Raw genomic sequence first — 23279 nt, forward strand, 5'->3', positions numbered from 1 at the left:
CCTTACAACATACACCTCTCCAGACCTTGAACTGGGGACCCTGACACAAAAACAAGAAAAGAAACCAGCCCCGGTCAGGCAGGGTAAAGGCCCAAAATTTGCAAAGACCAACTGCAGCATACAGGCGAGTGACTCCAGGCCTTCTTGACCTCAGCAGGATGGAGATCTCCCCTTGCAGACCCCACAACACCCCCCACCACCACCACTGCTCTGAGGCTCCAGCACTTTATTGAGGTAGTGGCATCCCTTAAAATCATCCTGCAAATGTGCAGAGTGAATCATCTCCATCTCCAGAGACTGCTACACTACATCTGCTTTAGTGACCAAGCTCAAGGCACACCAGTACCATTGGGCAGATGGAGCAAAAGGCAGGGAGTGGATGGAGGGGGCACATTTGTCCTGGACTAACACAGACCCCTCTGTGCCTGTCCAATGCTCTGTGAGTGCAGACACAGCTCACAGGAGAGAGCTCTGTCAGCAGGTCGAGATACAGCCAGAGGGTTTTTATAGCAGAGTCTGTGTGCTTCCTGCAAGTGAGTAATCCCTCCGTGCCTTTGCCCTGGCAGCTCTCTTTTGTATCTTCCTCACCTCTGGTGCACTCTTCCAGGGCTTCTCACAACCCATAGGAGCAGCAGGCATTCCAGTTACGCCATTTTTCTCAAAATAGTCCAGATCAGATTATTTTATTGTTTTTAATCTTATGGCTAATGCTATTACTGTTTTGTGTTTTGCTTCATCTGTTAATGTGCCTGCCAAATTCCTGTTGACTTTTTCTTCTACCCATGTGGCCAAAGCCCAGCAGCACGTGGGATGGTAGCTAGGACACATGGCAGCACAAGCTCCGATCTGCTCACCTGTGTCACAGCTCACCAGATGAGTATCCTCCAGCACCCTCAGAGGGAAACCTGGGAGCTGACAAAAGCCTTCATCACTGCGGAGTGGGGAAATGGTAAGTTTATGTGCCTGCATGCTCTACAGAGGTCATTTTTAATGTTGTCTCACACACACAAAAATCCTCCACTAGTGCCAGAAGCCAGTGCATCAGATTGCATTAGAGCACGGGGACAAGAAATGCTGGAGATGTGCATGAAGGGGGTCACCCTTCTGCCTGGCAGGATCCTCAGTGATCCACTGAGCTCAGTCCTGGAGGCGGAAGGGGAAAATATCTCAGTTTAATTTAGTCTAATTTACTACCTCAGCTGACACCCAAAGAGGGGGCAGAGCAGCTCTGGGGGAGTGCTAGGGGACATTCCCAGGGCTCGGGATTTCTAAGCCAACCCAGCAATGTCCCCGAGTCTGCAGATGGGGAATGGGGCCATGAGGCAAAGGGCTGGGGGGCACATCTGGAGTAGGTGATGCTACTTCACAGGCAAAGACAGTGTGCAGCCCTTTGTTTCCAGGATTAAACTTTCCAAGCATTTTCCAAAGCTCTGTCTTTCACCTAGCATTTGGGATGGTTGAATTATGTGGTCCCACATCCAAAGAAATACCAGCTGATTCTTCCCTTACATGGGCTGGGATCAGTGTCTGAGGGGATAGGCTCCATCTTCTGCCTTTTGGGCACTGCATCTGAAGTCCTGAATGGCTATAAGGTGAACGTGGTGTGCTGGCTACACAACATAGGAACTGCACTGCCTCCCTCCCTGTGAATTAAGGACAGTCCTGATAGAGGACTGGTGTGACCTAGCACAGCTGGGGAAATGATGCAGTAGAGGTTATCTAGATATGAAAAGGGGGTTGAGATAAGACTAGGTAAGCAGAGCTGACCTAAAAACTTGATTTATCCACACTGAAATGTTTCACAGGAACATCACAATTTTTTGTGAAACTGTGGATGGGATATGACCTGAGACATTAAGGTAAAACAAGAAGGAAGACAAACTAAATGAAAACTTTGTCCAGCAATGTGTGAAATGCATTCTACAGTGGGAAAAAAAGACTGCTATTTCTGCCTTCCAGCCCAGAAGGTGTCAGAAGTTACACTCTGGCTTCAGATTTTCCACCAGGGAATAACTCAATGTGCTTTTAAATCCTGCTATGGGCATGGGGCACCTTCATCCCACCATGGCAGCCCCTATATGAGGGATTGCACTAATGTGGTGGCAGAGATGGAAAACCAGAAATCACCTTTTAACCAGCCCAGATGTGGGGGTGTGGGCTGTGCTCAGCACTATCCCAGGAGAGGGCAGGAGAAGGGGTGATACACTTCCTGACCACTAATTGCCACCTGCACTGGCAGAAACAACCCCTGAGCTGGCACTCTGTGCTGAATAGGTAGGACAAGGATGCTAAAGGATGTGGTGGTCTGGCTGCAGCTCTCCCCACAGCAAGGGCTCCTCCTCCACCACTGCCATGGGCAGAGGCAGCTTCCTACAGGGACTAGCAGATGGATCATGTGTCAGGATGCAAATTTGTGAGCAAGCTGAAAGAGAGGAGCCATGGCCAAGGCTCAGACAGCACAGGGGATGAACCTTGGCAGCTTCTGGTGGGGCATAAATGCTGGCCCATGTATGCTGGCCACAAGCATTCAGAGGGAGCTGAAAGGGGAAGCAGCAGCCCTGCTGGCTGCAGGGGTGGGGAGAGTGTGGGTGAGAATGCTCTTCAACACTCCATTCCATAAGGGAAGCAAAAATCCTGTAAAAATCCAAAGTACCCCTCTCCCCTGCACCTCCCCAGGCAGCATGAACCCTTGTAAGAGCTGGGATCCCCTCTCTGTGTGAGACTCTGACACCAGCAGCATCCAGATCTCCATAGCCCTCCCCACAGTGCATCCTGAGGCAAAAGAGGAGATGGCAGCATCCAATTTTTCAGGCAGGAAAACGAAGACAAGAGAAAACCCCATTGCTGTGCCTGAGGGGTAGCAGCTTTCTCACAAAAGAGTCCTCAAGCTGTAGGATACTGCTTTTTGTTGGGGTCAAAGGTCTCACCACACAGCTGGTGTTAGAGACAGAGAAGCCTGCAGCCCTGGCTGCTCCCCTTGCTAGGCCATCTGTGGTAGAAGCCACCACTGTCCTTGTTTGTCCAGACTAATCCCACCTTTTAGACCTTTGCTAGCAAACCAGGAGAGATGCTGGTTTTCCCACGGGCACAGCACTGCTGCTTCTTTGACTAAGAACTGTCCTACCTGATTGCACCCTATGGTTGCAGAGGAGTTTTCCCAAGGCATTCATATAATTTATTTTTTAAGTTTATGGCTAATTTGTGCTTAAGCAAGTCCCATGACTTCCTACAACAGTTTCACTGTAACTAGTCACAGGTGAACATCACCACAGTAACAAGTGCTAATGAGGCCCCACAGAACCACGATGGGCTCTGGCAAGCCACAGCCCTGATTCTGCACTGGGCTCCGGGAGAAAAAGAGGCTGTCAGGAGCCTTCAACTTTGGAAGCACAGACAGGTTAAGACATCCCCTATTTCACAGCATCCATGATGGGATGGTGAGGGAGAGGATGAGGCATGAACAAACATCTTAGAAAGCCAGTGTCAGCAGTAAAACTGGGTGGGAGGGAGAATTAGCAGTGCTGGAGGGGCATCCGTGGCCTAACAGCCTCTAGGAGGTCTACCAGCAGTGGTCCCTGCTGGTCAGAGGATTACAGAAAAAAGGCAGGCAGAGGACACATGGGTACATGACTGCTTGCTCCTGCTTTCCCTCTCTGCTTCCTCAGGGCAGCTGAGCCTGTTGCCATGGCACTTGTGCTGTGACAGCAAGCACCTCTGATTCACAAGGCACAAGGATGCAAAGGACAAGGTCGGTCTCTGTGGACAAAGACGCACTTGTTGCTGCCCATAGTGATGGGACTCTGGGCAGGTCAGGTGGAGGAAGGGTAACAAAGTCACTGGTAACTTCTAAGAAGGAATGACTTCCCAAATCTGCCTTTGTGTTTGCCCATGTGAGCCTCCCTTATCTTCCCCATGCAGATCCCCATCCTGCAGGCTGCTAACCATGTTAGCAGACAAGGGCTCAGCCAAACACTCTGCTCTGAAGGATATGCTCATTTGCACCAGCCTCTAGGACACACTTAACAGATTATCTGGAGATCCCTGCTTCACAGGATTACATATCCCACATGTTTAAATGTTAATCTTACTCTGTTCTCTCCATTTATGCACCATAGCCTGCTGTCTCCATCTTTCTTGTCACCAAAATGTGTGACATAACTCACACTACATGTTTCTTCAATAGCCACAGAAAACTCTCTGGCAAAAGGAGAAGGACCTCTCAAAGCAGCTGTTTAGAACATGCTGAGAGCTCCAGGGTTCAGGATGTTCCCTACCAGAGTAGATGAATTCTGCTCCATAGAAGAGAATCATATCCCCAAGATCTGAAATCTTTCTCCTGCCCTGAAAGGTCTCTCCATGGAGGAGAACAGCAGGGTCAGCACTATCTCTCTGCCTGATGAGGGAGCTGAGATGCTTCTCCAGGCACCACTGATGCAAGCATCACACTATGGGAAAAGCTGAGCCCCCGTCCACAAACAGGTGGACAGAAAGGTCAGACATCCTTTCCAAGCACTAACAGCCTGGGGCAGAATCTCAGGGACTTCTTTCTTATCTGAACTTTTGATTTGAAACAAAACAAAAACAACAAACAAACAAAAAATAAAATCCAACAAACCAACTCATGAAAAAACCTGGGTCTTTAACCCTCATTTTCCCAATAATAATGGGTTGAATTCTCAGGCTCAGTTGCATCTTGGATTCTGAATGTGAGAAATTCCCAACAACCCCACATCATGTCTAAAGCCATCTCAGCCACTGAAAAGGATTTGAGTAGGCATTAATTCCATAAACTGTAAGAAGTGGAGTACTAGGCTGATCTTGAATACAATGGAAATCTTTCACCATTCCAAACCACAATCACCATATGCCAGAAACACCATATTCCCAGTTTCTTCAAAATTCCCTCTAACATGGGGTCTTAAAAAGTGCTGTGGAAAATGTAATGTGTGGAAGTTTCAAATATATTGTCAGATTTATCCCATGAACCTTCTCAATGAGCAATACAGAATATACTTGAATCATATTTCAAGCCAGGCATCACAGGTCCCAATACTTAAACTCCTATCAGAAATATGACATTTGTTTAAGAATGTCCAGCAAAAACCTTTGGTTTTCTTACTTATATGACTTGCCTAGCTCATCCAAATCTTTACATCAATTTGGTTATTTGGGCTTGAGAGATTTTCTGGCTCATATAAAACCAGATCAACAAACCACATGTCCAATTCACTTGACACCAGAAGATTTTGAAACAAAGCAGACTTAAGCCTTTCAGCAGACTGAGATGCATGCAGCTTACATGCAGCTGAGAAGACCTTTTACATCAGCCATGTTTTTGGACATAGCTGTAGACAAACAGTGTTATCTATTAGGGTTGAAATATCTTCTCATTGGGCCAAACTTATATATTTATAGTATCTATAAGATATCACTGGAAAGCGAAAGTATAATTCCATTTAAAATTAGAATTACATGAATAAGAATATCGGCTGCTGGAGCATCTAATATGACTCACACAAAAAGCCAACCAAAACCACTTCTGTACTGAATTCCATTCACTCATTTCTAGAAGTAATTTCTACCAGCCAGTACCATATGGAAGTGGCAGGGCAGCTGAATGGCTCCATTCTCCACATCACTGTGAATCTCTTCAAAATGTGGTTTTCCCTGGGTTTGTAAGCATTTTTCTTACCCTCAGCCCCCACACAAGCACCATCAAGCACTGTGGCAGCTGGAATCTGGAACTCTGAGACTTTGAGGCAGCCCAGGAAAGCTGTGACAAACAGTTCAGCTCAGGGCTCCTGCACCTATGCCTTCAGCATCCGCAGTGTTCTCCAGAGGCAGGGAGGGAGGTGTGCAGAAACCCAGTGGCTGAGATTTTGACAGGAGGTACAGGACTGACCATGGGGGGATTCACCCATGGTTGCATGTGCAGCCTAGCAAAAGAATCCACCCACTCCAGAGTCCCAATGGAAAACAAGCAAGGGAAAAGGAAAAGATGCTGGAAGTAAGATGAGGTTTCCACACAGAGATGGTGGACCACAGATCAGTGGGTTCTCCCTCCTAGGATGCTAAATCTTCTGCACCATCACAAACCATCCCAGTAGCAAACCCCTCAGTGTTTGGTGCTCATCAGTTTTGCAGTGTCTAAGAGTGAAATTCCATGACCCCTTTTCACCAACAACCTGGCTCCTATCTGAGGTCACCAGGCTCCAACAACGCTAAACTGGAGAAAAACAAGTCCAAGAACTTACAGTCATAGAATTATTTTGGTAGCAAAAGACCTTCAAGATCATCAAGTCCAACTGTTAACCTAACATGGCCAAATCCAACACTAAACCATGTCCCTAAGCACCACATCTCCATGCCTTTTAACTTCCCTCAGGGATGGTGTCTTCACCACTTCCCTGGGCAAACTGTTCCAGTGCATGACAACCCCTTCAGTGAAGAAATTTTTCCTAATATCCAAACTAAACCTTCCCAGGCAAAACTTGAGGTCATTTCCTCTTCTCCTTTTGTTTGTTACTTGGGAGAAGAGGCTAACACCCAGCTCGCTACAACCTCCCTTCAGGTAGCTGTAGAGGGTGATGAGGTCTCTCCTCAGCCTCTTCTTCTCCAAGCTAAGCAACATCAGTTTCCTCAGCTTGTTCTCACAGGACTTGTTCTCCAGACCTTTCACCAGCCTCCCTGCTTTTTTTTGGACCCACTCCAGCCCCTCAATGTCCTTTTTGTAGTGAGAAGCCCAAAACTGAACGCAGGATCCCGAGATGAAACCTCACCAGCGCCGAGGAGAGGGGAAACCCACCATGGCCTAGAGGTCTGAACCAGTCAGTGCTACAATTGGGGCCACCCATTCCCTGTGGGCAGCACCAGTCTGCAGAGAAAACCTCCACAGACAACAGGGGAAGGGGGAGATGTGGGAATGGCCCAGGTCACCGTGAACCAAAGGACCTTTCCAAGCCAGGGAGAAGGAGTAACACGGGTGCCGGCCCAGCCTGGGAAGTTCCCGCAGCCCCCCTCCCACCCACCCTCCCAAAGGGACCCCGGTGGGTGAGGTCCTGGGGCCACCTTGTGGCTAGTGGCGTGGATTGCTCTAATTCTCCTCCTCCTCCTCCTCTCCCCGTGACACCAGAAGCCTTGGCCGTAGCGTGATGCCCGTCGGTGTCCATGTGCAGTTCGGGAACTTCTGGCTTCTGCCTTAGCTCTGCCCGCGCTCCAGCTTCCTCAGGGTTTCCTGGGAGCCATCCAGCTTCCCGGGGTTACATGTCCTCTGGATGCCCTCCTTGGATGCTGGGGCTACAGCTCTTAAAAAACACAAGCACTTTGATTTGGGGTTTTTTGTTTGTTTTTCGTCTTTTTTTTTTTTTTTTTTTTTTTTTTTTTTTCGCCCGAGCAGCCTGGAAACAAGGAACAAGGGGCCCTGTTTGTTGACATAACATGCAGATCCCACTCTTCAGCCACGCAGCCCTTCTTCCACGGGCAGGAAAACAAAAATGAGCACCTGGAAGGCTGTCAGCAGGAAAAAAAAAAAAAGAAAAAGACACAGATCTCCAAAGATGAGGGACAGTTGCCTACGAACCTTCACTTATGTGAAGAAAAGACAAACCAACACCCTTTGCTCAGACCCTGGGAATTGCCCAGGGACTCAGCAGCCAGATTACTCTCTTGGCTGAGAGCTGGCAATGGCTCCAGAAGGTGGCATTGAATTTTCCACTTCACTCACGTACCTCAGGCCTACCACCTTATGGGGGCCACCAAACTGGTGTTCCCTCTTTTCCTTCCTACCCTAACTGAGCTTCCTCTCTCCTGCCCACCCTCTCAGACATAGATATGCCAGTGCAAAGGGATGCAGACCTGAACGCCCAGCACAGCTCCGCTAACATACATCCCACCTAACATGCTATCAGCAAGAGGTGCTGGTGAGACAAAAGTGAGACAGAGTGGATCTAGAGGGGAAAACCAAGGTTTTAATGGAATGAATGGAGAAGCTCACGAAGTCCACACTGGAGTCACACCTCTTGAGACTCTCTGACACTCTCCACTCCAGGATCAGTCCTTGTTTTTTGCCCACCAGCAGGCACACCAGTGCTTGGTCTGCCCCTTCACAGCCCCCTCCAGAGAGAGGATTAAGGTGCATTGCAAACTCCACACAGACCAGATCTACAGCAGCCTCTTCCTCAGCCTTTCAAATCTTCCAGGGAAGGGAGCTCAGCCCAGAAATCCCTCTCTCCTTGGCGAGTGAAGAATCCTTACATTATCCAACAGGTGGTAAAGGCTGTATAGAAACCATCCTGGGGGAGGGAGAACCACACTGGTCCTAGCAATGAGATTCGACCTCTGTCAGCATCAGGAGACCAGCTCTGGTGGAGGGAAGGGGCTGTCCTGTGCCCGGCCTGGAAGGCAAGTCTTCAAGTGGGCAGGTGAGTTGGCGAAGCCTCTGGAAGGCAAAGGCAGGCAATGAATACAGCTGCAAGGACAAAAGGTGACCTGGACCCTCCCCTTCCACTCATGGGTATCATTCAGACAGCCAGGCAGGGTTACAGGTCTGGCCCCTACAGGCCAGAGTTGTCACAGATAAGGATGGTCAGCACTTCAGAAACTGAAAGAATAAATTAATCTTTGAACCACTTGTCCCAGGTTAAGCACTGGGTATGTAAGAGACCTGAGAGAGTAGGAAAACTCTGTCCTCCATTGGCTCCAGGTCAGGGCTAGAAAGAAATCCAAAGAAAGGCTGATGCTCAAATACCCCCTCCACACAGTTCATCCCTCTCCACACAGGTTTGGCTTTAACTGGGGCAGCAAGTAGGTAAGGGGCCACCTGCTACATCATGCAGTGGTGGCTTTGCTATACTCCTGTATCTGTGCCCACTCCTCTCTCTCCATACTGGACACAAGGATGCTGTCAAAACCAGTTCCTGAACATTTGCAGGAGGCAGGGAATGGGTGGGATCCTGGGGTATAAGGATGTCTGTGAGACCTCCAGTAAGCTATGGCAGGGACAAGATGACTGTCTAGAGCAAGTTCTGCTCTGCCAGGTCCCTTGGCTCTCCCAAGGCACATTCAGGTTAGCCAGAAATGGACCGTAGCAGGCCCAGGACACTGACTCTCAGCAGCTCACAGTGCTCATGGGATCTGCAGCTTTCTCAGAGCAAGTCCCCAAGCCTCAATCAAGGGCAGCCTCCAAAGTGACTCAAGGCACTAGAGACTATCTTTATTGTCTCCATCTAATGAACTTTTTTCTAACAGTGCTTGCAAAGAGACAGAAGCAATAAACAAAGGGCACCAAGAGGCAAGAGCAGTCCTCCAGCCAGGCAGAACTTAATAAAACCAAGTCAGTTATAGCAATGGACTCATTCAGTCGATTTATTCTAGGCTCCCTACTAATTAAGCTGCCACACACAAATGATCCCCCTACAAGGCTGGACTTCAACACAGAAGTACAGCCCATGCCCTGATCCCAAAGCACCAGCCTCACCTCTCTGAGGGAGCCTTTGATGGTAGAGAGTTTGTAGACAATCCAGAGAGGGATGCAGACCATTGAGGAGAGGGCCAGCAGCCAGCCCAGGGTGTCTCCCCACCACGGATACACGTATTTCTTGTTGTAGGTCAGTGGGGTGTATTTGATCAGAGAAAAAAGGAAGGTTGCCTGGCATGATGGAAGAGACCGAGAGAAAAAAAAGCAAGGAGATCAACACCATTAACCAAGAGAGGTCTTCCTGGGGAGCCCACACCTGCACAGAGGTCATGGTAACTAAGAGCTCCCCAGGACAACAGAAGGCACACCAGTCAAGCAAGGTTTGCTGGGAGAGCCCCCATACACAGCAAGGGGCTCGCCCCACAGCAGACACCACTATCAGTGCTGAGCTGGATCCCTCTCCTTGTTGTTTTGCCCCACACCTGGCCCCCAAAGCCACAAACACACAGAACAACAGGCTCCCCCAGCACATAACCCCCTAATACATATGCACGTCACTCAGTATATATGGAGGTATCTATATGTCAGAGGCACCCAGCTCTGCTCCTTCCTCCAGAGCTCCTTTTGCTAAGGCCCTCACCATGCACACGGCCGGGGTGATGAGCAGCCAGCAGTATTTGATGAGAGGCCATGGCCGGTAGCCGATCATATCTTCAATGTTATCATAGAAACGCTCAGCACCTGCGGAAGAGGGGAAGGATGCCTCACTGCACCCAGGGAAGGAGGGCAGTAGGGTCCATATGTCCAGGGTTCTGCTTCAATACTTTTTGGATACTCCCCAGATGAGGCAGTAACCTCAGTGTGGCTGGCGGTCCTGCTGGTGAGTTTGCCCTGAGTGGAACAAGCTTCAGTCTTTGCCCTGAATTAGAGTCCTCTTGCCCCAAAAAAGCCCAGTGACTCAGCAGGGCCAGCCCCTTAGCATCTTACAGGCTGAAACCTGAATCCAGGTTTTACCCATCCCTTGTGACAGTCAATATTGAGAGAGAGCTCTCAAAAATGTTTATGGGTATCAGAATCCTCTACACACAAATCTTTTCCCAGCTAACTTGAAGTCCCTGAGTAAGGAGGGCCTCAAAAGCAGGGGCACACAGGAACATGCTGGGGATATCTGCCAAGCAGATTCCTCAGCATGTTCCTGTGAAGAAGTTCCCTCCAGCTGAATCCAGGGGCATCAAAGCAAAATTTATAGGTCTGCTACGAAGCAATTGCCAAGATGAGCTACAAACCAGCATTTTCAGTACGGACTAAGCAAGAAAAGAGGCCAGAGCTGGGCATCCCCCCACAGGGTTCATACTCACCATAGACCCAGGCAATGCAGAGAGTCTCGAAGATGGCCACAAAGAGCAGGCACATGCCACTGGCAGCATAGTAATCAAAGAGCTGGAAGACATACATCCCACCCTAGGAAAGGCCAAGTGGGCAGCGAGGTGAGGTGGGGAGGAAGAGAAGGGAGACGAATCAGGCACAGGCAAAGAGCTCCAGCCAGAGCAGGAAACAAATTTAACATCTTCCCCAGAGATGGATACACCTTTCTCTCTCTGAGGCATGGGTTTAGCCAACAGTAAAGGCCATGCCCCTCATGCTCAAGGCCTGATGGAGACCACGCAGCAGCCTTGATCTCTGCAAGCCTTAATTCTAGGTCAGGACAGGGGAGGGCAAGTGATTGGCAGGGACTGTTGGGATATTTCAGGCCAAAACAAAACTCAAGTCACCTATGTAGCTGGAAGTGAGGGTTGAAACAACCTCAAGAGATGCAGTGCATCTTTTTTCCCTCCAGCCTCCTAATTTGCCTAGGGAAGTAGCAGCAGATGCAGTTTAGCAAACAGCTGTTTCTGTGTGCCCAGAGGCTGTCAGCTGGGCTGTTTTACTGCCCAGGTATGCAAGTCTGTCTGCAAAATAGGCTTGCTGGTAAGTCCAGGCACAATGCTGAAACATCAAAAGCAGCTTTTTCAAAATTATACCCAAATGAATACAGAAGCTGCAAAGAGCATCGTGGCAGGATCTATTCCCCCATGCATACTTCTAGAAGAAGTATATGTTTAAAAGCATTTAAAACAGAACAGTTTAAGTTCCAGGCAATTAAGCACAACAAGGGGAATATATAGGATATCAGTGTAACAGATACGGGGCACACTCAGGCCCACCAAGTTTCTTTACACCAAGTGTTACTCTAGCTCTGTCCAGGTGGAAGGAGGACAAAGATTCTTCTTCCCTCACCGTGCACAAGCCAGAGCTGTAAAGGCTTAGCTCATGTAGAGATAAATCTACAACCAAAATATGGGCTGTCCAGAGCTCCAATTATCAGTCTTGGCAGGAGGTATGTCACAACTCTGACTGGCACAAGGGGTGATGGCTGGAAGGGAAAACGCGAAAGCCACAGGGAGAGAAGGGCAGCTTCCCCTGGGGACTGTGCAGCAGCATGGACCCCACCGCCCACCAGGCCCTCCTCTCTGCAGGGGGCATTCAGATCCATCAAGCACCAGGCAGGCAGCCTGAGTCCAAAGTACCTCTGTGAGCATCAACAAGCCAACCAGATAGGAGAGGATGGAGACCAGCAGGATGAGGCCCTCCCGTCGGTTCTTCTTGCGGAAGATGGTGGGGTACATGTCCACGAGAGCTGTGACGAGACTTTCCACACAGACAAACTGCAAAGAGCAGAGAGCCCGCCGCTGTCAGCTCCTCCTGACCAGCTCCCCAGCCCTACTGCCCCTTCCTCAGCCAAGTTCAAGCCTGTCCTGAAGGGGTGGTGGCTTTTGCCTGGCAGGGAATCACCCTGCATCTTTTACCTGGCTGTCCAGTCCCAGCAAAACAACCATCAGGAAGAAGAAGCATGCCCAGAGAGGGGAAAAGGGCAGCATGACCACAGCCCGAGGGTAGGCGATGAATGCCAGGCCAGGCCCTGCGAGGAGAAGGACTTTCAGAGCAGGCAGTGGCATGGCACAGCTTGTGCAGACCCACACAGGGCAGCTGCCCGCTGAGGCACAGCCTGGAGCCATGCAGCCTCTCGCTCCAGTTATCCCAGTGCCACGTGGGAAATCCAGGCTGCTTGAGGCATGGAGGAGATCAGCAGGAAGAGAGGGGAAAGGGGACACAGCAAGCTCTGGCTGCATCGCTATGGTAAATGCAGGGAAAGCCTCTGAGCCCAGGGGAGCATGGCACAAGCCTGGCTGTATGCCACCAAGGCACCTTGCCCCTCCACTGAGGGACAGCAGCTGCCTAACCCTAAGCCCGAGAGGCATCTTATACTGGCCTCAAGACACAGTTATTACATCTCAATATTTCGTAAGCATGCATTTGTTTCTACCTTCCTTTTGGAGGTAGGAAGCAGAGCTGCCCACCGGGATGGCAGTCTGCAGCTGAAACATGGTTTGCCTCAGGTGGGTGTCCTGTGGACATGCTCTCCTTGCTCAGGGGGACTAAAGGGCAGCACCCTGGGGGCCCCATCCCACCTCAGATCTACTCACCTGACTCAGCCACCTCAGCAATGGGCACACCCTGCTCCTTCGCCATGAAGCCCAGGATAGAGAAGATGGCAAAGCCAGCCACGAAGCTAGTGCCGCTGTTGAGGAAGCAGAGGGCCACACAGTCCCTGGAAGGAAGGAGCAGAGCATCAGCCAGGTGAGAGTACAGCTATGACCCACACCCCCAGGCAATCCCTGGGGCAGCACCCACCCTCCAACCCCACCCACTGTGCCCACAGCAGGGCCTTTCTCCTAGCTCTTTCATGGCTTGTGTCAGCACCAGGAGCTACAGGAGGATGCCCTGAATAAGCCTTCCCCAGGGACAGCACAAAGATGCATTCCTCACCTAAGCTGCTTGCTCATGAAGTTGTTTTGTTTCACATCTAAATGCTTGATTTTTTTTCCTCACTGTCCCCTGGGCCCTCCTATAGCAGAGCATAGCAGGGATTATTTTTATCTGAAAAGGGGAAGGATGTTTTGGTTTGTTTCTTTGTTTCCCTAATAGACCTCCCCGAACAATTACAATATTCTTGATTCTCAGCACTCCTAAGTATCTCCTGGTCCTTGCAGTATGAGAAAAAAATACAAATTATTTTCTTTGATCTGTTCCCTTTTTGTATCTGTTTCATCTCATTCTCATCCATCTACTCTTTAAACTAAAAGTCCTTTATCTATCCAATTCCTTTTCACGCTCCAGTCTCCCTAGTCTTCTTGTGACTGCATCCCTGGGGACAACAGTAACATTTGCAGCATCTTTCTGAGATATTCTGAACCAAACTGAATGCACCCCTCTGGCAATTCATGGCCCAGTCTGTCTTTATTAAATGCTATTGTACAAATCCAGTGTGATTTAGTGTGAGGGTGGTGAGACACTGGAACAGGTTGCCCAGGGAAGTCATGGATGCTCCCTCCCTGGAAGTGTTCAAGGCCAGGCTAGATGGGGCTTAGAACAACCTGGTCTAGTGGGAGGTGCCCCTGCCCATAAAGGGGGGGTTAGGACTGAATGATCTGTAAGGTCCCGTCCAATCCAAACCCTTCTATGATTCTAAGATTATTTTTTTTTAATCAGTCTTTAGGAATCTAGCCTTTTGGGGGCTTCATGCTCTTCCCTGCACCTTAACTAGATCTATTAGTGATCTGCAACCATTTCTAGAAACAAAGTACAGATCATGAAGAGCCCCTATGCCAAACAAATTCAGATTATTCTTTCCAAGGTACAGCTTTTTGCATTGTCAAGGGCTGCACAACACATAACACCATTGCTCTGCCTTTGCACTTGGTTTTTAAGGCAGGAGAGACCAAAAGATGTCTGCAGGTTGAGTCCTTATTAATATCCCAGTTGGTAAGCAGGACCACACACCACCAAGCTCAGGTAACCCAGTGGGAAGCCCACACCAGAACCTCATTTCTCCACTTGCTATAAATTATTTGGTCTACACTGAAACTATATTCTCAACCATTTTATACAGATTCCCATTTATGTCAAATAGGCCCCTCTTCCTTCGCCATGTTTTTCCCTCTTTCCCCCAAGATGTATACATGACAGTACAAATCCTCCTTGGAAAAGCACAGGCCAGGAGGTACTCTACAGTCACCTGGCAGGTTGGAAGAGGTATCAGAGAAGAGAGTAACACACAGAAATGGCCAGAGCAAAGAGGAGTCTCCAGATTTTCACCCAAAAGGGAGTCACATAGCCCTGATGATATCCCTTAAAATCCCAGAAAACAAGAAATGGTCTATGCTGTTTGGTGCCATCTTGGGCTGCTACCATACAGCTATCATATACAGCCATACAACCAACATATACTCCTGCTCACATCCTTTCTCTTCCAGCTCACTAAAGGTTACACCTGACCTGGGATAACTGAGTTGGGCACCATCCTGGTGTCTATTTGCCCTGTTAAGGCCTACTCCTTATGCAAACTCTTCCTATGCAAACCAAGGCATCAGAGCACAGGATTGACTCAGTAGAACTGGGTCCATGCCTGGGAACAGGCCTGGTGGAGGTTTGATACCAAAACCAAGTACAATTTCCCTAGTACAGTGGATCTGTCTGCAAACATCTCTTTCCTTTCTATAGCATCTGCCAGCTGCAGTTACAGAAGCTCTTAACAACCTTGCTACTAATCAGCCCCTGTCATCATCTCCATTCTACACTTCTAGATTGGACATGCAAAGGGATAATGCCCAAGGGCATGCAGGAGGTCAGAGAGAGATCCATTATCTTTTTTTTTTTTTCCCTACAGTTTTTTTCACTCCAAACAGCATCTGGGAGAAGGGACATGAAGAGGGAGTCCCAGGCCAACTGCTGGTGGAGAAGCATCCCTACAGCAAGAGTGAATTCCTAAGGAGAAGAGAGAGGACAATGCCAAGTAAGGACCATGTAGCCAGTGGTCTGCATGGACTTTCCATGGCAACAACCAGAATTTTAAATGTAGAAGATAGGGGAGAGCCCAGTGCCAGAACCAGCACAGTAGAGAAAGGGTAGGGAGCAATGGGCAGTTTTAATTAGAGGTGGCTTCTTCCTCTCACACTATTCTTTTGCCCCTAGGGATGCAGCTTCGGAAGGGGGATATATCTGCAGAAAAATAAGTTTATTTTCACCCAACACTTCAATTTGACAGCCTGATTCAATTTGGCAACCTGGCCCATCTCTGTTTAAGGTCAGTTCAGAGCAGAAAGAGTAAGCAAGAAGCAGAAGTCATAACTGCAGGCTTATATATAGACCATAGATAGCAAATAGAAACCCAGAGTACTGCCAGCTGTGCAAGGCACTAGGTCCAAATGAACCTAGGGAGGACAAATCACAGGATGAAAGGACTTCAGCCTAGACGCATTCGATCTCACAGCTCTGCTTTCCCCATGCCTACTTGTGCACCCGTGTAATAGAGGAGGCTGGGGTGTGCACTGGGGCCACAAAGCTAGCTAAGAGGATCTGACTTTGCTGGGTCTAGCTGATGTGGAAGAGGAGTTTTTTGACCCATGGCACAGACAGAACATTCCCTTGGGTTGAGAGAAGAGAGTTGGATTTGAGGAGAAAATACCTGGAGAGAGTTTACTTACACCTTAGAGACAGTAACACAACACTTCAAAAGGCCAGTAGACCCCAGGAGTTCACCAGCCTGTATGGACTGATGTTCAGGGAGAGGAAGGGTCTAGGCAGCAGAGCCATGCTCCAGTTACCTGTAGCAGTTGTTATGGTATTTGTTATAGCTGCCCAGAGCTGTCAGACATCCCAGACAAATTGCATACGAAAAGAAGATTTGAGTGCCTGCATCCATCCAGACCTGCAAGGGAGATGCAAACACAGGTGAACAGACAAGGCCAGCATGGAGCACAGACACTGCCTCAGTGGCAGAGCCTCAGGGGCTTCTATAACCAGCAGAAAGGCTAGTGATTAGGAGGTCAGCAATCCCCAGCATTCAGACAAGTCTTTTCTAGGGGCAGGTTATACAGTGCCAGGGTATCAGGAGCCTTGCAAACCCACAGCATGTATAGCTCTGCTTCATCATCCTCTTTCTTCCTTGGACAAATCTGCAGAACCTGTGACTCTCCAGAGCCTCCCAGCAGTGAGCACTTCCCACCAGAGCTGAAGGACTCCTCTGCTAACAGAGGTGGGGGACTTGACTTGGGCAAGCCTGGTCTTCCACTGGTTGGCATACAGCTTTTGGTGGTGGCTCTTCTGTCCAAGACCTAATTGAAAGGCTCCAAAACTTAAAAGAAAATTAGCTGGGGAGGAGAGGACTACTAGAAATAAGCTGATTTGTTTGGAAAAGACAGTTCCTAGAAGAAAATACAAGAATGCTGTTAGTCCCATTGGGCACCTTTGAACTCCACTTTGCTCTCACTGTCAATAATACGTCCCAGTACTCTGAGGCTGACATTTTTCAGTGCCAGATTTGATCTGAAAACCTAGCTGTGTGCAGTCACCAGTGCAGTCACTGCCACTGCCTTCTGCAAAGAACAGCAAAAGCAGGAACCAACAATGAGGAAGGAAGTAATGACAAAGATTATTAATTAAAACCTCTGCTTTCCAAGATCTTTCTTCCTAATGGGTTTCTGAAATAGAGGAAAGACAATCATTCAACCAATGCAGAAGGGAAGCCACATTCTAGAGATATAGGAGAAGATAGTAAGGAAAGAAAAGCAGGAAAAAGAAGTGTTACTGGCACAGTTTTAATGAAAAAAGTCCCCTTTTGGCTATACCCTCCTTCCTCAGAGCAGCAGGGCTGGTGAGCCCTGAGACAAACACCAGCCTTGCCCCAGGATCCTCTCCAAGATGAACAGGAGTCAGTGAAAAGCACCGCAGCAGCTTTGATGACTCTGAATCACACCTTTACCTGTCAGCCAAGACCCCATGTCCTGAGGCAATGCTCAGCACCTGCCCAACCACCCCTGTTGCTCAGGCCACCTTCACCAATGCATTGTTCTGCCTTTCCTCCTCCATACTGGCCAAAGGGCAATTATGTGCTGAGACATTTTATTTCATTCACCTAAAAATAGGTAAATTTACCTAAATTACTTGATTTATCAGAGTAGGTTCATTTACTTCTTCTCCTTTCTAGGGCCTTGCAAAGGGATGTTATGAACCCACTCGCAGTGATTTTCTGGAGGAAATTCTGTGTTTAGCTCAAGAGACAGTGGCATAGAATGAACCATCTCCTTGATCACTGCTGTGAGACCCAGCAGCACAGTCCACAGGAAGAGAAAGCAAAGTGCTGCTAGTGTTAGATTTGGTGAACATGCTCTCCCTGACTTGTAAGCAATATTCAGCCTCACCATCTTCTCTTTGGTCTGTTCACAACTTCACAGGGAGTCAGATCAAATCTCTGACTTGTAGAATGGGAAGGGACAGACGACGAAGTGGGACTGGGACAGAGAGTTCGAGGCACTGGAATGCTGAGAAAGTAATTCCCCTTGGTGTCTTTTACACTTTTTTGAGGACCTGTGTGGTGAGGTGGGTTTAGAGAGCAGGGTATAAGTTCATTTTTGCCTCTCAAAAATATTAGAAAAAAAATCAAAATCATTTTTATAATTGGTTCCTAAAGCATCACTGTGCTCATGGGCAGTAAGGGTACAGAGACTTTGCTTTTCAGCTGCTCTTTGGGAATAGCAAGGCACGGAGGTGGGCTAGACCACCTTACCCCTTTGCCTCAACAATTTAAGCACATTTCCACCCATCAAGGTAAAAAGTTTCATTAAGTCTGCTCTTTGTTTTGCTGCTCATTGCTAGAGTATTCATCAAACTCTGAGTTTTCATTAAATTTGAACTCTAATTATACCCTCTCAGGGGTCTTGGAGCCCTTGTAGTACAACATGTAAAGGTAACAAGACTTGTGCCAGCAAACTGCCTACCCCATGCTTGCCATAGCATTGGACCCCATTGGCAAGTTTCAACCCGATTTAGCAGTTGATAGAAAGCTCAAACCTATGAATTTCAGAAGAGCCAGGGAATGAGAAAAAGACAGGAACTCAGTGTTCCCACTGAGCAGTGTGAATATCAGATAAATCACACTAGCAAGAGACATGAGAAATAACCCAGGGGCAGGAAAAGAACTGACACTTTATCATCCAGGGTGGAACCAGACATCAAAACAATGAACTTCCTTATCTCTGTGGCTTATGAAGTGGCTTATTTCTAAAATGCAGTGATACCCTTGCAGGGAGTCTGCATGAAGAGACCTGCATGGAGTCTGTGGGATCCCCACTCCATCACCTGCACTCCTCAACACAACAGCCATGGGCTATGTAGGAGCCCAGCCCCAAAGAGATGTCTTTAGGGAATACAGGACCTGCCTTAGCACATGCTCCCATTTGGAACAAGGCAGGCTGTGGGTGAAACTGTGAATAAAGCTAAGCTTGGCTTGCAGAGTATATGATCCTACTCAGTCAGAATGGCTGTGAACACCAGCTCAGGTTGCATGCACTGTATTTTCCATTTTGAAAGCTTACTGCAGCTCTCAAGCCACAGAGCAAACCACCTCTGCAGCCTTCCTAGCCCTTTGGCAGTTTCCAAATTGCTTGGTCAATAGAATGCAACACAATTGATGCCGTGGGTGCTTCTGACCCTCTAGTGATGGAGGCAAGCAGCAGCAGCAAGCTCCAGGACTGCAGGATCACCCGGATCAGAAGGGGCCTCATCCCACCCATGGTCCAGCCTCAAGCTCCTCATGAGAAGCACCACTGCCCACCTGACCTCCTGGGCTCATAGGGGCTACACAGACTGATCACTTCAGAAAACAGCAAACCAAATCTTCACTCCCCAGCCTGCTGCTTGTACTCATTTTTCTCCCTGGAGTGACTCAGAGAAATGGGTTTTTTTCAGCCTCTCCAAGGCCCCCCTTCCCCTCCTGTGCTGCTGATCAACAGCCTCTCATTATTTTAATATTTCCACTCTGACTAAAGGGGCTTGCTAGGGTCAGGCAGGGCTCTCTTTCCCCTGCAGATAAAAATAAGCTGCTGCTCTCTGGCTGCTGGTCTCAAAGAGATTGGTGAAGTTTATCCTGTTCAGATTTCCCTGGCAGACTGGTGGCATGGGTATTTTGATTTGATTGTTGTCTGCAGTTTTCTAAGCCATCCAGTTTATTTAATTCATAATTCAATTTCTTTGAACATGTTGTTTACTCCAGTTTGGAATAACCTCCTACTCCCTGTTTTCAGCCAAAGCCTTCACACCTGAGCTGCAGTTATCTAAGATGGTTATGGTGTGTTAAAAGGACATATTCTTTCATCCTTTAATTTCATCAGCACTATTTGCTTCATTTTATATGCTGGAATTTAATAATCCTGCTGTTCTGAAACAGGTTCTTCTTTATGAAGATTTTTAAGAACTTAACAAATGACAGTAAAGACCATTTTGGAGCAAAATGTTATTGAACCCCAGTGCATGTCATATACCAAATACAGATGTCACACAGAAAAGTGCTGAACTGCCCCCACCATCAAGAAGAAATGATATGGATGGAGTGGATACACACTGTGTGGAGGGTCACACTTGATGTAACGCACAGCACAGAGCAAAAACCACACAGGTCTTGAGCTACAATTCAGGATTTTTTTCACATTCAGCATCACAGCCTGCAGCTCAGCCCATGGTGCTGGCACTACCCACCAGACACCCTCTGCTCCGTGCTAGCACATTATTTCAACCCACCCTTAAAAGGAATATCCTAATATCTCACCTCAAGACACCCAGAGCACCATTTCCAGAAGGGGTCTTTCCCCCTTTGTCCAGGAGAGGGCATGGGCCCCAGACTAGAGACCCAGTCCGTGTCTGTCCCACATCTCTGCAGCAGCACAGGGCTGTGCAGCCCTGGAGCCCTGCTGCAAAATGCCCACCACTGCTGCACAGCCCGGGCACCGCTTTCTCACATCCCCATTCACCCCAAAAGAGAAGAGGCAGGGAATGAGTCACTGCCATTTCTGTAAAGCTTTTCCATTCCTCCTGCCCCCCTGTCCCTCTGTGCCTGGCCAGGCATCACATTCCCAACCCCAAGCCCAGCTGCTTGGAAGATAGATCTTCGGGCTCCTTGGGAGTGAAGGACAGAGTCTTTGTTACCAAGTGAAGCTCCCTGTGCCGGCACTAAAGCCCCCCCAATGCCCCACCACTGAGCACCGACCTCATGTTACCCCACACCTCGGGTCATCTGCTGACCCACGGGGACATTTTACACCCAAGGGGCCCCGCTGCTGATGGAGTCTCTTAAAACACTGCAAGAAAACAAACAGGTTTCCTGGTTCATCCCCAAAAGCACAGCTGCTTGCCCTAGGGTGTTGCAGAGGGGTGAGGGATGCTCCAAGGGATGCTGCTTGGGAAGCCAGGCTTTATGGTCCTTCCCGCCCTGCTGCTCGTGGGCAGACAGACAGACAGACAACTTTATTCCTTCCTGCTATGTCAGCACTGAGATCAGACTCAGCAGGGATGTGCAGCCATGACCCATGCCATCAGGTTTGGTGAGAGGCACAAGAGGAGGAGGAGGAAGCCCCACAAGGTAAATACAGCTGTGGCTCACCCCACACCAACGCATTACTCCAGCAGGTCAGAGGAGAGGAGATCATCCCCAAGCCCCTCCAGCATGCTGTGGGAGCCACAAGCCCTCTCTCCCTTTTGCCTGTACCTACCCTCCTGGGGCAAGCACATGTTGCCATAGGTAGCCCCACTGGCACACACACCCATGCACAGCAGGTCACCCCCTGGCCCAAAAACAAGCACATTCTCCTTCAGAAAGAGGAAGTGGGGGGCCGGCAACAGCACAAACTGAGCACACAGGGTCAAGTTAAGGGCTTGCTGGGAAAAAAATAAATAAGGGGAACAAATAATATTTAGCAAGCCCACAGTCAACCCTCTGCTCTTGCTGGGAAGAAGCAGCTCTCACTGGCCATGGAGCAGCAGGAGGGGGGGATTGAACTTGAATAGGATCTGGAGACTCTGGACCCCCTTCCCCAGTGTGACTATTGGGGCCCATGATTAACCCAGCAAGTCACAGCCCTGGAAGAAGCATTCATCCTCCATCCTCCCTGTGATGGCCTGAGGGGTTTATCCTCAGTGCAGCCTGGGCAGCAAGAGTTGCTCCAGTGCAATATGTAAGCCAGACCCCAGCAGCCTCCCTCTCCAACCACAGGCACAGAGAGCAGCCATCCAAAAGCTGGGGGCATCTTCACCTCTTGCCTCCCCTTCCTGCCACAGCTATTGGGAAGCAGGAGCCTGTGGGACTCTGCAGGGGCCAAACGCTGCTACAAAAAAAGCAGTCTCCAGGGAAATGGGTGAAAGAAAATGAGAAGGACATAAGGAAGGTTATTTGAAAAGTAGTGCAAGTGAGAGAGTGAGAAACAACAATAAACAGAGGTTAGATTAAAGGAATTCTCCACAATTTATCTCCACAGAGGCACCCAGAACAGCACTGTGCATTGTTGAGTGTCCAGCACAGCGATGGGGACTCCTTATGGGGTGTCTGCAGAGCTGTGGGTCCTTTACAGGACCTTGGCACCACCACAACTTCCCTGTACCGAGCAGCAGGGGTACAGCCCACTTTGATATGGCTGAGCCAAATGGAAAGCAGCTCTGCGTAGAAAGCTCTTCCTTTATCTAAAGACTGGATAATGTACGAGCACATACAGCAAGGTGGTGGGTTTTCTGAACATTTCATGGGGAAAACAGGAGTGGGAGGTTTTGAGAAGTGTTGCTGCTTTATCAGAGAAGGAAGCACTGAGAGGCTGCTGCAGCTACTCACTCTTCATTCTTTCCCACTAAACCTAATGAAATCACTTGAAAATTGATAGAGTGAAAGCAGATAAACAAGAGCAACAAGGATGGTAAAGGGACTCCAGCACAAGTCTTGTGAGGAAGGGCTGAGGGATCTGGGACTGTTCAGCCTGGAGAAGAGGAGGCTCAGAGGAGACCTCATCACTCTCTACAACTCCCTGAAAGGAGGGTGTAGCCAGGGGGGGGTGTTGGTCTCTTTTCCCAGGCAGCTCCCAGTAAGACAAGAGGGCATGGACTTAAGCTCTGTCAGGGGAGCTTATTTAGGTTGGATATTAGGAAAAAATTATTTACAGAGAGGGTGATCAGGCATTGGAATGGGTTGCCCAGGGAGGTGGTGGATTCTCCATCTCTGGAGGTTTTTAAGAAGAGACTGGATGTGGCACTCAGTGGCACCATGGTGGAAGTGGGTCAAGGGTTGGACTTGCTGATCTCAGAGGTCCTTTCCAACCCATTGATTCTGTGATTCAGGTCACCCCATTAGTGCTCTTCAAAGCAAACCAAAACACTGCTGTCACTTGCTGCATCAAGCCCATCACTCCACTCTTTAAACTTGTGTATTAACATGATGTCTAATCCTAGTATGAAAGTATCAAACAATGGAAAGCCTGCCAGCACCTGAAAGAAACTTTTAATGACAATTTTCCCACACTTAAACATTATTTCTACTCTGAATTTCTCTTGTTTCAACTTCTCACTAGTTGACCACACTGTACATCCCTCTCCCTAAGCAAATCTGTAAATCTCCCGTGTTACCTACTTAAATAAAGAATTGAATAAAAAGTTGCCACAAAGTTAACTACAAAGGGTAGAGTGATCAAAAGTGGAAAGGGCAACCAATCCTGAGACCCCCTTTTGATTAAAACATAACCCATACTATGAATCAAGTAGGAACCTTCTGAAGCATAGAAAATGTAATCAAGGGTGGGGGAGAAATTTGGTCTCGTAATGGCTGACATGCTAACAACAGAATACTAAATATTAGGCAAGTAAAGAACAAACTGTGAGGCTGCTTTTTAATTTTTTTGGGGGGGGGGGGCATACAGTTCAATATCAATTAACTCTTTGGCAGTTTTGGTGTTAT

At 48.6% G+C, this 23279-nt stretch overlaps 1 protein-coding gene and 1 long non-coding RNA gene across 2 annotated transcripts in view; one reads left to right on the top strand and one right to left on the bottom strand.

Annotated features, from left to right (window-relative positions):
- The first annotated feature begins 179 nt into the window (after window positions 1-179).
- On the top strand, window positions 180-15276 carry LOC115599729. The gene is made up of 3 exons (XR_003988597.1): window positions 180-234; window positions 795-949; window positions 15183-15276. It is a non-coding gene; the product is annotated as an uncharacterized LOC115599729 (long non-coding RNA).
- LOC103530147 (sodium- and chloride-dependent GABA transporter 2) overlaps window positions 7948-23279 on the bottom strand; it is a 34082-nt gene continuing 18750 nt past the window's right edge. Inside the window, exons 8-15 of the mRNA XM_008495687.2 lie at window positions 16120-16223; window positions 12940-13064; window positions 12262-12374; window positions 11983-12120; window positions 10774-10876; window positions 10056-10156; window positions 9476-9646; window positions 7948-8437 (exon numbers count right to left, since the gene is read on the bottom strand). Coding sequence (XP_008493909.1) covers window positions 8318-8437; window positions 9476-9646; window positions 10056-10156; window positions 10774-10876; window positions 11983-12120; window positions 12262-12374; window positions 12940-13064; window positions 16120-16223 — 975 coding nt within the window. The 3' untranslated portion in view covers window positions 7948-8317. The remainder of the gene's footprint in view (window positions 8438-9475; window positions 9647-10055; window positions 10157-10773; window positions 10877-11982; window positions 12121-12261; window positions 12375-12939; window positions 13065-16119; window positions 16224-23279) is intronic.

Source organism: Calypte anna, chromosome 1 (assembly GCF_003957555.1).
Source record: "Calypte anna isolate BGI_N300 chromosome 1, bCalAnn1_v1.p, whole genome shotgun sequence".
Lineage (NCBI taxonomy): Eukaryota > Metazoa > Chordata > Aves > Apodiformes > Trochilidae > Calypte > Calypte anna.